General features: G+C 50.9%; 1 protein-coding gene across 4 annotated transcripts in view; it reads right to left on the bottom strand.

The window, feature by feature from the left end:
- The window catches only part of Gsg1l (GSG1 like), a 199,125-nt gene that overhangs the window by 10,196 nt on the left and 176,687 nt on the right, over window positions 1-12,242 (bottom strand). For all 4 annotated transcript variants that reach the window (XM_038333044.2, XM_038333034.2, XM_038333025.2 and 1 more), the window contains one exon: window positions 2,089-2,159. In XM_038333044.2, coding sequence (XP_038188972.1) covers window positions 2,089-2,159 — 71 coding nt within the window. The remainder of the gene's footprint in view (window positions 1-2,088; window positions 2,160-12,242) is intronic.

A 12,242-nucleotide genomic window follows, 5' to 3' on the forward strand; every position in this document is an offset into this window, starting at 1 on the left:
AGTTTGCATCCCTCCTATGGGCCTGTGATTGCCTTCCATTCGTTCTCTACCTCAGAGATGCGCACCCACACAGCCCATAGACTCAACACCTGCAGAGCCTCAAGGCTTCTCACCAAACTCTTCCACTGTGGCAGTCACACGCACACCTTTGAAGGGTCCCACAGAAGTTCTGTGCAACCCCAAGGCTCCTTTCTCCCTGCCCTTGCTTCAACATGTGTGGCCATGGGGGCACACCTGCCAAGCGCCTATTAGCTAGTTCATGATTCTACATGCTGTCAGCCCACTTCAACGACCCATAGAGCTCTTGCCACAGCTGGGACATTACCAGGCCTGTGTCACCACCCTGATGTTTTCTGCTAGAACCAATGAGTTGCCTCTTCCTTGAGTTCCATCCCCATTCCAACTTGTGATGTCTGGATTCCCTAAGCAACACAGTTCTGTGGATGCAGCCTTGTTATTGTCATTGTGAGTGTGTGTATGTGCATGTGTGTGCATGAGTATGTATGCAAGTGTGCAAATGTATGTGAGTGTATATGTGAGAGTGTGAGTGTGTATGTGTGAGTGTGTGTGTGTGTGTGTGTGTGTGTGTGAGAGAGAGAGAGAGAGAGAGAGAGAGAGAGTATGGTGTCAGGGTCTGATCCCAGAGAAGCCCAGTCTGAGCCACTCTGACAATGTCATCAAAAAGCTCTCAAATCCATGCTTCTCTCTGGCCACACTCAGACCACTGCCATGTCCCCTAGGAAAGAGGGACTTACCCAGCCTCCAAACTGGCCTGCCTACAGCTTGCATTACCCTCTATCTCTGGCTCTGAGCTCACTGCAGAGGTGTGTGCACAGAGAGAGAGGCTAAAGGCAAAGGTAGAAAGGTCAACAGAGACCTCCAACAGATGAGGTGGACAGGGGACCCAACAAAAGATAGATGACAGATAACAGGTGGAGAGATAGATGAGAGGTGACAGATATAGAGATGGGTAGATAGATATATAAATAGAGATAGATGATAATGATAGCTAGATGATAGATATAGAGATAGATGATGATAGATGATAGATAGACACATGGATAGATAAATAGGTAGATAGATTTAAGATAGATAGATAGATGATAGATAAATAAATAGGTAGATAGATTTAAAATAGATAGGTAGATGATAGATAGATAGATGATAGATAGATAGATGATAGATAGATGATAGATAGATACGCTAGATATGCTTATAGATCGATCAGATGCTCGCCGCTGCTCGCTCGCTGCTCGCTCGCTCGCTCGCTCGCTCTCGCTTAGATAGCTGCTCGGCTCGATGCTCGCTCCTCGCTCCGCCTAGCCTCGCTCGATGCTCGATCGCTAGCTGCTCCTCGCTGGCTAGATAGATAGATAGATAGATAGATAGATGATAGATAGATAGATAGATAGACAGATACATAGATACATTGAGACAGAGATGTGAATGAGGAGAACACTGAGGGTCGAGGACTTGGGCTTTAGACTCAGCTCCCAGAACTCCTGGCCTCCCAGCATAGTGACTCAGGTATAGATGGAAGCCTCTAGAACAGTGGCCTGCGACAAGTTACTCTACCTCTCTGAGATTTAATTCGCTCCTATGCTAAGTTCTTGACAGTGGGAGTGAGGGGTCAGCAGGGTCATGTGATGAGGCCTGAAAAACGCCCATGTGGAGATGGAACGGGCAGAGAAAAATAGCTCACTGGGATGTAACCGCCTCACTGGCAGTAGGTTCACTGAAGCGTAACCACCTCACCTGCCATCTTCAGCGGCTCATTCTCTTCTGATGTGAGAAAGCCTCAGCTCTGCCTCCCTTTGATGGCTGGAGCTGACACTTGTTCTTACGGCTGCCCAGCATCCTTCTTAATATGTCCCCCAGCATGAGACAGATGTAACGAAGGCACCCAGATCCCTGAAGCGAACCGGTCCCCTCCCTGCCTTGGCAGGTCCCACCCAGGGCTAATCTCAAAAGGCCATTGGTGAAGTCAGGCCAGGCCTGGGGCTGCCGGCCTCGGCTTAGTCTGTGATGTGTGCTAGGGGAGGATGCTAGCGCGGGGTCCCCAGCCCCGTCAGCACAGTAAGCACTTACGGGTGGGGCATCTCTCGTGGCGGCAGGCGAGGCGGAAGTCTTCGTCTTCACTCACATCGCCCTTCTCAATCCTGGAAAGAAACAAGAACACCACAAAGCTGGAATGAGAGAGCAGGCAGAGCTGTGGGCACCCAGGGCCTGAGGGGCACAGGGCCCACTTTCTACCTGTGCCCACGGACCTTTATGCGGGCCCTGAGAGATGGATACCACTTTCCCATTTATGGGTAAGAAAAATGAGGCATCCGGTGGACAACTAAGACATAAAACAATCAGTGAGCATCCACATGGCCAGGGTACGCGCTCGCTCTCTCTCTCTCTCTCTCTCTCTCTCTCTCTCTCTCTCTCTCTCTCTCTCTCACACACACACACACACGTGCACATGCACACATACACACACATACATGGGAAGGATAGGGAGGGAGCGGGAAGGGAGAGAAGGGGGAGGAAAAAGGAGAGATGGAGGAAGAGAGGGAGGAGGGAGAAAGGGGGTCATACTATACACATACATAAGAAAAATAAAGTCCTTCCAGTAGGTTGATTGTTGTCAGCCCCTGGCTGAGCCCAGTGGGTCTCTGCTTGGCTATTGATGGAAGCTACCCATCAGGAGTTTTAAACCCCGTGTGGGCTAGCCTCGCATTCTCTCCTCATTTCCTCCCTTCCTCCTTCCTTTCTCACACAGTGCCAGGAGCAACTATAGAGGTGCATTAGTGTTGCTATTACGAGCATAGCAGAGACCACAGTGTGGTGGCTGCTATCACTAATACAGCAATGACCACTGTGCCCACCAAACACATAAGGAAATGAGGTACAGGGTAGCTGGGAGCTATAGGGTAACACTGCCTTGACACTGATGAACTGAACACCACCATTCCCCCCACCCCAGTGTCCCAGGTCTCCAGATGTCCAAAGTCTCTCTGCCCCTGTATTTTCCTGCTAGAAGCAAACACTTAGCCCCAAAAGGCTGCAGAAGGGTGGTCAAGCCCTCACCCAGACCGGCCTTAAGGAGTAACCCTTCCCTTTAAGGCACAAGCTCTGCCCCAGCCCTACCAAGCCTGCGGATACGGGACTTCGCTGGAGACTCTGCCAGAACTGACTCTGGGAGAGGAAACCCGCTCTATAGAAGGGCTGCACAGGAGGCTGAGGCAAAGAGATCATGAGTTGGAAAGCAAGACACCACCATCTCAATGAAGGTTAAGAGGAGGAAGAAGAAAAGCGAAGTGGAGAAAACGAGGCACCGAGACTCGACAGGCTAGCTAGACCTTGACTTCCACACTGCGGCTGCTCCTGGTCACAACATCCCTCCAGGGGCACCAAGCTCTTGTTTGAAAACAACTGCAAATGTCACGAGGTGACCCATCTTTGATTTGAGTAGAAATTTCCTGGGAAATACATTGCCCCATGTTCACCTTTTAAAGACCGGCAGGCGCTGTCGCAAGAGACCTAGAAAGTGCCCTCAAGAGCTGACAGGGCCTCGGTGGAACCTGCACTCTGACGGGTGGCAGGCGGGACCAGGCACCTTGGATGTGGCATATGCACCCTCCTGGGCCTCAGGTTCCCCTGAGTTGTGTCTCCACCTTGTTCTGACCACTTAGGTTTGCAGTGTCCCTCATCCTCCCATCTCTTCCTTCCTCTGATGAGTAGATGTACACTAGCTTTTGCTTAAGGCTGTGGCCAGCGCTGGACAAATTCATCACTCGGTCCAGACCTTCCATCACCTCTTGCCCCGTAACTGCCAGTCGTCCCTCGTCTCAGCAGCAGCACGCTCTGTCACTGTGACGCTCCTGTCACACTGTCACTGTGACGTTCCTGTCACACTGTCGTCACTGTGACGCTCCTGTCACAGACAGGCACTTGTTTGCCATGTTGGCCCATGTGCTCTTCCTTCCACCCCAGTTAGCTCTCTTGCTGACATTTGCCTCAAGATTCTTGGCTTTTGTTTGTTGGTTTATTTTGTTTTGAGACAAGGTCTCATTACGTTGGCTGGCATTGAACTTGAGATCCTCTTGCCTCTGGCCTCCTGAGTGTGGATGACAGGCCTGCTCTTACTTGTTTTGAAGGCAGCAAAGGAAGAAAGACTTAGAATTGTCAAGGCTCTGGTCCAGGACAGTGGACCCACAGGCAGCTGCAGCCTCCTGCCCCAGAAGCCACTGAGTTGCTCTACCTGGGCCCAAGGGCAGTCATAACTAAAGCTGAGAGCCAGATCCTGAAAGTGAGTCACAGGGGACGGTGGCAGTGCAGAGGTGTCAAGACCACCCACATCTGGCTCTCTAAGAGGAAGAAGAGCCCAGAGCACAGCAGACCTCTGTGGGCCGAGTTTTCTCATGTGGCCAGACAGACAGGGACCCATCATCAGCTTTCCCTCATCCCCTCACGCGCTCTATTACACAATGTCCCATCAGCGTCATCCTCAAAGCCAGCTTCCTTTCCCTGACCCCAGGCCAGTGTTTCCAGCCGCTGCCTCCATCTGACCTATCTGTGAGAAAGGCTTCTTTCCTCTCTATTTTCAGCATGCCTTGAATGCCCCCACCGGCCCACCAATCACCCCTGCGCATGCGCACAGATGGGCTTGACCCTCCCAGCAATGCCCGCTGAAGAGCCTGCACCGGCGCCATGTCTTTCCTGTCACTCTGACGATGTTGGCAAACAGCACCGGTCTACAGGCGACACTTTGAGCAGCCCCTGCCTGTCTGCTGGCCCTTGCTGGCCACATGGCCTCCTGGGATCCTGAGAGTGGCTATCTGCTCTGTTTCACAGTCCTAAACTTAACAGGGCACAGGTGCCCCCCGAAGACACGACTGTGAGACTCTGAGAGGCCGGTCTTGGGCGTAGGGCTAGATTGTGCTTTTCTCACAGGCTCCATGGAAGCCCATTCTGTGGTTCCCAGATTCTGGTTGAGTCTGGAACATCTGCTAAGCCTGTGTCTTAGGGCTTTGCAGAAAGAAAGTCGCGGGGCAGGACTCTCTCCAACACTTTCTCTCCCCAGCTGGCTGGTCCTAGAAGAAGCTCAGGAGTTCAGGAGGTGGCCATTTCTTCCAGATGTAGCCTCCAGATGTTCTTCCCACCCTTCCTCCATTGTTTTCTGCCCTAAGGATTACCCTCTGCTCTCTGCCTTCCCTTCCAGTGCTGCTGTAGATCAGCAGCGTTGATGATGTCATCCTTGGAGCAGCGCGAGGATGTGGCCTTCTCCTGGGTGTCATCCCTAAAACCTGGGGCCACAGTCCTCCCAGGAATAACAATTTTAGGGGGCCCCAGCTGGGAGCGGTAGCTGCAAGGAGTCACTGGGAAGTTGCATCAAAGCCTCTTCAAAGGAATATGGGAAGGCAGAGCCAAGACTCGGAAGTCAAAGATCCAGGAGCCACCCTCAGAGGACAAAGAGCACACTGACTTTAAATGATCAATTTAGAAAGGAATGAAGGATAGAATTAGAAGAAGTAAAAGAAATAAATGACCCCATAGATAGCAAATTAAGATTCCATAACATTCCACCAAAAGGGCAGTTGCAAGAAACGGGGACGTAGATGGGTTTTAAAAAGATGTTATTTTTGACTTTTTTCTCCTTTCTTTTGCATGATAGAGTCATTTGGAATATAACAGGAAAGAGCAGTTCCCTACAGTGCTCACGCTCTGGCCTGGTCTTTAGGGGTGGTTAATTTTGTCTCTTTTCTGCAAAGAGGTCTGCAGACGCCTTGTGAATGGCAAGGGTAGAAATCATTCCCTGGAAATACAGGAACTCCCCAGCGTCAGTCCCATCAGATCACCAATTCTCCATCACACCTTTGATCTCCACAGGCTTCCTCCCACCGCAAGGCCCCAAGGACAGTGTGATGACCTCCTTATTTGTGGGAGAAGACCCTTCCACCATCATGGGGAGTGCTTCCACTGGGGAGGGGCACAGCAGGCATCAACCAGGAAGCCTGTAGTATGATCGTGCCTTCCTGCTCGAATGCCTAGAGTGCATGCAGATCAAAGACCCTGGGCAGGAAAAGAAACAGGCAGAACACATGGGACATTTCCATGATGTCCTGGGGACCCTGGAAGCCCTGTTAGTGGTCTGGGTAGAAAGGTGGATCCATTGTTCTGATCACATTAGAATGTTACAGAGCAATGGCTGCTGGGAGAATAGATTCTAGAGTCACAAAATGGCCAGGAAGAGGTGAGGGGATTGCTGGATTCACCCAGGTGAGTGTGAAGTGACTCAGCCTTACCCAAGTGACCGAGGGTGGAGGTGGGAGGAGAAAACTACAGCCACCCCCACTTATCTACCGGAAGCACCCGGAGACCCCCATGCGTCCTGAAGCCCAGAGCTTTGCCAAATCCTATACAGCAGACTGTTTTCTCTCTGTATAAACCCATGAGAAAGTTAATTCATAAATCAGGCACAGTGAGAGATTAACAACAAGATCTGGTATGGTAATAAAACATTAAAAACCCCTTTATTTCAAGACATAATCTCATGATGTAGCCCAGGCTAACCTTGAATTCACAATCTTCCTGCCTCCATCTCCCAAGGGTTGTGTCTAGCTAAAAATAAAAGCACTGAGAACAAGAAGTAAAAAATTAAAAAAAAAACTATTTAAAACTTGGTCCAGGTCTTTAATTCTAGCACTCAGGAGGTAGAGGTAGGTGCATCTCTACATGTCCGAGATAACCTGATCTATATAGAGAGTTCCAGGCTAGCCAAGGCTGCAAAATGAGATACTACGGGGGAGGGATGTATTTAAAGCTTATGGTGTGCTGGATTCTGTAACTTTCCATGTGTTTCTGTGGACTCCTAAAGCTGCAGAAGGGTCATGTAGTTAGGGAGGCTGTGGGGGTTTAGTCACCAGGAAGTGGAACTGTTTGAGAAGGATCAGAAGGATTAGAAAGTGTGGCTTTGTTGGAGGAAGTGTATAGGGGGTGGGACTGGAGGTTTCAAAAAGCTGACACTAAGCCCAGTGTTTCTGTTTGCTGCCTATGGATCAGGATTGAGCTCTCAACTACTGCTCTAGTGCCAAGCTCCTGCCATGCTCCTGCCATGCTCCCTGCCATGACAATCAAGGGCTAAGCCTCTGAAACTGTAAACCTGTCCCAATTAAATGCTTGCTTTTGTAAGCATTGCCTTGGTCATGGTGTCTCTTCACAGCAAGAGAGAGAGCAGGGACTAAGAGGCCTAGTGTAGCTGTAGGGAGAATTCACTGCCATGGGGTGAAGAAGAGCTGTGGGACCAGGGGCCTATCAGAACTTGACCATCCCAGCACACCTTTAACCTCAGCACTTGGGAGGCAGAGGCAGGTGGACCTCTGTGAGTTCGAGGCCAGCCTGGTCTGAAGAGTTAGTTCCAGGACAGCCAGGCTATGCAGAGAAACCTTCTCTCAAAAAAATTAAAACAAAACAAAACACAACACCCCCCCCCAAAAAAAAACCCACCAAAAAACAAAAACAAGAGTAGAACTTGGCTATCCCATGTTTTCACCAGCTGGGACACCTATGAAAAGAGATGTGCAAAAAGGACAGAGAGACCAGTAAACTGGACTGGGTTTGGAGGGCAAGAACAGTGAGTGGGTTTGGCCATGTTGATGGTGGTAACTTCGAGAAGCTGAAGTAGGAAGTACAACAGCTACAAGAAGTGGGCTCCTGAGATGTGGGGGTCCTTGGCCCTGTGGTCACTGGGGGAAGAACAGGATGTCTGAGCCTGGCCCACAGGAGAGGTGAAGGAGGGCAGGAAACGAGAAAGCAGACAGTCCCTGCTGTGTCCCCGCTCTGGTCTGATCTTTGTGTGTGGCCAGTTTTGTCACACTGTTGTGTTTCAAAGTCCTACAAACACCTTGCAAATGCAAAGGCTAGAAATCGCTCCCTGGAAAAGCATTAGGAAGCACAGGAGGGGGATTGATGAGCGGGGTTGGCTGAAGGGAGGGTCTACAGAGCCCGGGCAGCAGATCTCTGCAGTCAGAGCTGGGCGATTATGCCACATAGAGTGTGTTGAACTGTCTGCTGAGAGCGCCTCAGTGGGTCGAGGAGGGCCTAGGAGACAGATTGGTGTGGGTGGTGTCACGAGTGGGAAGTGAGAATGGGAGAGAAGCCTTCTATGCATCCCGGGAGTGAGCAGAAGAAGGGACTGCGGTGGTGAGGGCGGATTCAGCACACCCTCTGGGACGGCTGAGATGTGTGGTCACTCGGAAGGCAGAGGTACCCTGCGACACCCAGAACAGCTTGCTTTGTGAGCATCTGGGAAACGCAGTGAGAGCTGGCTTCAGGGGACAGGCTTTTGCAACCGTTTCTACTCCATGTGACACACAAAAGAAAGGAGACTTACTCAGTGTGGCCACACTGGGAAGAGGCGCTAATACAGAAAAACTATGAGACACAAACACACACACCGTAAAAGTGTCCATCTTTGAGGCCCTGTGGCATGTGGTTTTTCTTTAAGTAGAGGATGGGATATATGTATAACTAAGCTGGCCTGGTCAAGGTGTGGTCTCCATCACTGACCCATCATTGCCTGGGCTCTGGTCTGGTCTTGTCTACAAGGTGTTTGATAGGCCCACAGTGCCCTGTGACATCTCTCCTGGGAGACAAGCTGCTCCCTGGCTGCGCTAGACTTCAGCATGAGATTCCCAGGAAATTCCAGTTCCTTGGGGTTCATTCATTGCCTTAGTGAAAGGAGAGACCTGGTGTCTCTCTTCAGAGTCCCTACTCTTCTGCTAGGATGGCTACAGGAATAGAAAACGCTCAGCTTTCAGGATGCCACTGGCCTTTTCCACAGGAGGGGGTATGAGTCCCCCTGCACGGGGAGGTCTCAGAAGTGAACAGGGAGCAAGAGAGGATATGCCTACTAAATTTGGAGCTCTTGTTACCTACTGACCAGACTGGGAGGTAGGACACACCCACATTCCAGCCAGATAACAGAACTCACCAGAGGTGAAGCAACTTGGTGGGAAATGCAGGGTCATTCTATTTATTTTCATGTGTGTATATATACATATTTGTGAAATATGAATATATATACATATATGTATATATTTATATTGAGACAGTGTCTCACTATGTAGACCATACCGGCCTTGAATGTACAGAGCTCTCCCTCCCTCTGCCTCCCAAGTACTGGGACTAGACTAAAGCATTGCCATCATATCTAGCTCTCTCTTTTAAAAAATGTATTTACTCTTCTTTTTAGACTGAGTCACACTACGTTGCCCTTGAACTTACTCTGTAGCCCAGTAAGGTTTCGAACTTGCCATCCTCACCCTCAGAAGTATCCGAGTTTATAATCTGTCCAGCTTGCAGACTGAATTCAAAGTCTGATTCCACAAGGACTCAGGGCTCAATGCAGGCTCAGAGCTAGAAGGGTGGCTGCCGTGGGAAACCCCGGCTGACCTGCTTTTAATTAACAATACGTGCCTTGCAGAGCCCTTGTGGCTCCAGGTGCTGGGACACGCTGGGAGGGAAGCAAGAACAAGCTGCCTTCAGAGGGAGAGGCTGACGCACAGGCAGGGAGCAGAGGCATAAGCGTGTGCCTGTGTGAGTCATCAGGACAGCGGAGAAGCGGGAGGGGAGCAGGTGGCAGGAGGCTACCTCGAGTGGGGGCTCTGGGCTCCTTGCTTCCCACAGGCTGCTGCACCCGCAAGGAGGCAGGGTGCTTGTTCAACATGGCTGAGTTCTCTCCAGGCTCTGACCCCAACAGGTCTTATTTTGTCTCACATGCTGTTAAACCAAATCTGAGCATTTAAGTATTCAAGGGAACCCCGCTCTGCAAATATCTGCGCACCTCCAGCAGCTCCCACCCACTCCCCAGGAGGCCAATTAAGACTCCCTCCTTGGGGACAGCAGGCAGCCTGACAGCGAGACTGCTGAATTCCAGAGGCTTCACAGACCGGGGTGCCCACTCCCAGCTGCCAGTAATCAGGGGGGCTGCATCAGCTAGTTTGCTGGCTGGCATCCTACCCCTACCCATGAGAATGCTATGTGTTAACATGTGGGCACATGTATGTGTGTATATGTGCACTTGCACACACACACACACACACACACAGAGAGAGAGAGAGAGAGAGAGAGAGAGAGAGAGACAGACAGACAGACAGACAGACACACATACATACATACACACAAACACACAGAGAGAGGGGGCGGAACAATATTTCAAAGCCCCCAGTCACTCAGAACCTGCCTAACAGCCCCTCGTACTTTTGAAGGACTCTTGCAGAGAAAATTCCCAAAGGAGCTGGGTGGCAGTGGGGGCAAAGTAGGAAGGGACAGCCCAAGTCCATCTGCCCAACAGCTTCCCAGAGTATCAGTTTGTCCCCAGACCTCAGGAGGACAGACGGGGTGGGACACAGACTCTTCTAATGATGGCAATGGGGGTAGGAGTCAGCACCTTGCTTTGACTGCCATCATCCCAAAGATGCTCACACTTCCCAAGCTGCACTCACCTGCCTGCCTCGCACGTGGTTCCTCCATCCCTCTCTGCTCAGGTTAGCCTGTACCTGCCACACATTCATCACCAGGCCCACGAGTAAATGCTACGCTGGCTACATGGCCTGGAACGGCACTAGCCAGCTGTGTGGTCTTGAACAAATCACTGAATGTCTCTGTGTCTCAACTTGGCACATGGAATGGGACAACATTTTTACCCACACCTCCTTGAGATGTGGTGAAAATCAATGGAGTCACATTTGGGTGTTTAGGGTGTATGGATCAGGTTGGGCTGTGGCAAAATCATAAATGATCCATCTGAAGCAGTTTCCTGCCTCCATCGCAGGGGGTTGCTGCACTCAGAGGCCCAACAAGGCCATTAGGAGAAGGGACACACACACACACACACACACACACATACACATGCACACACACACATGAACAGCCTTCGTATACCAGGCCCTGAACCCAGTATATCACAGGAGAACCAAACATCAGCATTACCAGACGCCAAGGGCTCTGGATTCTCTTTTCATGCACAGAAGACCTGAGTTGTTGGCCGCCCAGAGTCAAGTTACACAGAAGTGCAGGGACAGCTCAGCCTGTGATACCCTTTGCTTCCCATCAGTCCTTCTGTGTGTCTTGCTGTTCCTGCTCTCGGCTGCCCTGCCCTGAAAAAGCCATGCAAAAAAGTCATCTGCTCTGAGCTGCTTGTAGGCAAAGAGCAGTACAAAAAAAAAAAAAAAAAAAAAAAATAGAAGAAAATAGAACGGGGCAGCAGAGCTGAAACATTCTCCGTGGAGGGAAAGGAAATCAAATTTGATGAACCTCTGCATAATGTTAAGTTATGAATGTGCAAAGTGATATTCCGCACATAGGCTGTGAAGCGCTCATGGTGGGTCTGAGCAGTCTGGGGCTGCAGGAGCTGTGGCTTGAGGAGAAGCAGCTGCCTGGGTGAGGTACACATGGTATGAGCTGTGCTCTCAGCAGCGCAGGGTGCAGTTTCCCCAGGTGGATTGTATTGAAGCAGGATAAGCAGTTGCAGTGTTAATGAGGCACGGGGGTGGGGCGGGGGCCGAGCTTCAGGTCCTTCACCACAGCTTTAAGAGAGCGCTGCCCCCTTCCAGTCCTGGCTATGGATACCTGGGCTGGGACAAGCTCCTGACCAAGCTGGGGATGAACGGCCTCCTCCCTGACAGGACCCTGTCTGCAGACAAGGAAGCTGGAGCTAAATGCTAAGCAAGAGGGAGGCAGCATCCACGCTTCTCTGGGATCACTGGATCACCAGGAAATCACCTCATGAGTTCCTAGTAGATTTCTGGTACAATCCTGGGGGTTCAGGTACTGTGAGTGGCACACAGGTGATACTAGCCCCTAGTGTAGATATGTGGGGCACACATGCGAGAAGTGTCCAGAAAGAGGGGTGAGCTGATGTGCACCCCAGATGGAGCACCACAAGTGCAAAGCTCTGGGTAGGGAAGTCTCTGAGAGCCCATGGGAGAAAGGAGGAGGCAGAGAAAGAAAGGTCTGGAATAATCAGAGATGGGCCCATCCTCCATCATTTGGTATTCATGTTCTACCTCTGCCTGAAAGTGCCTCATTGCCTCCTCTGCTCCTCCACATGCCCTGAGGGCATGCCTCTGGGGCCACTTAGTCCTACCCACTGAAAGTATTGCTTTTACTTCATTTTCTCCCCTCCCACCCCTCCCTACACCCCCATCTCACCCTGCACCCAAAGACCAGGTATGGGACTCACCTGTCAGGTG

This window comes from Arvicola amphibius, chromosome 1 (genome assembly GCF_903992535.2).
Source record: "Arvicola amphibius chromosome 1, mArvAmp1.2, whole genome shotgun sequence".
In the NCBI taxonomy this organism is placed as follows: Eukaryota; Metazoa; Chordata; class Mammalia; order Rodentia; family Cricetidae; genus Arvicola; species Arvicola amphibius.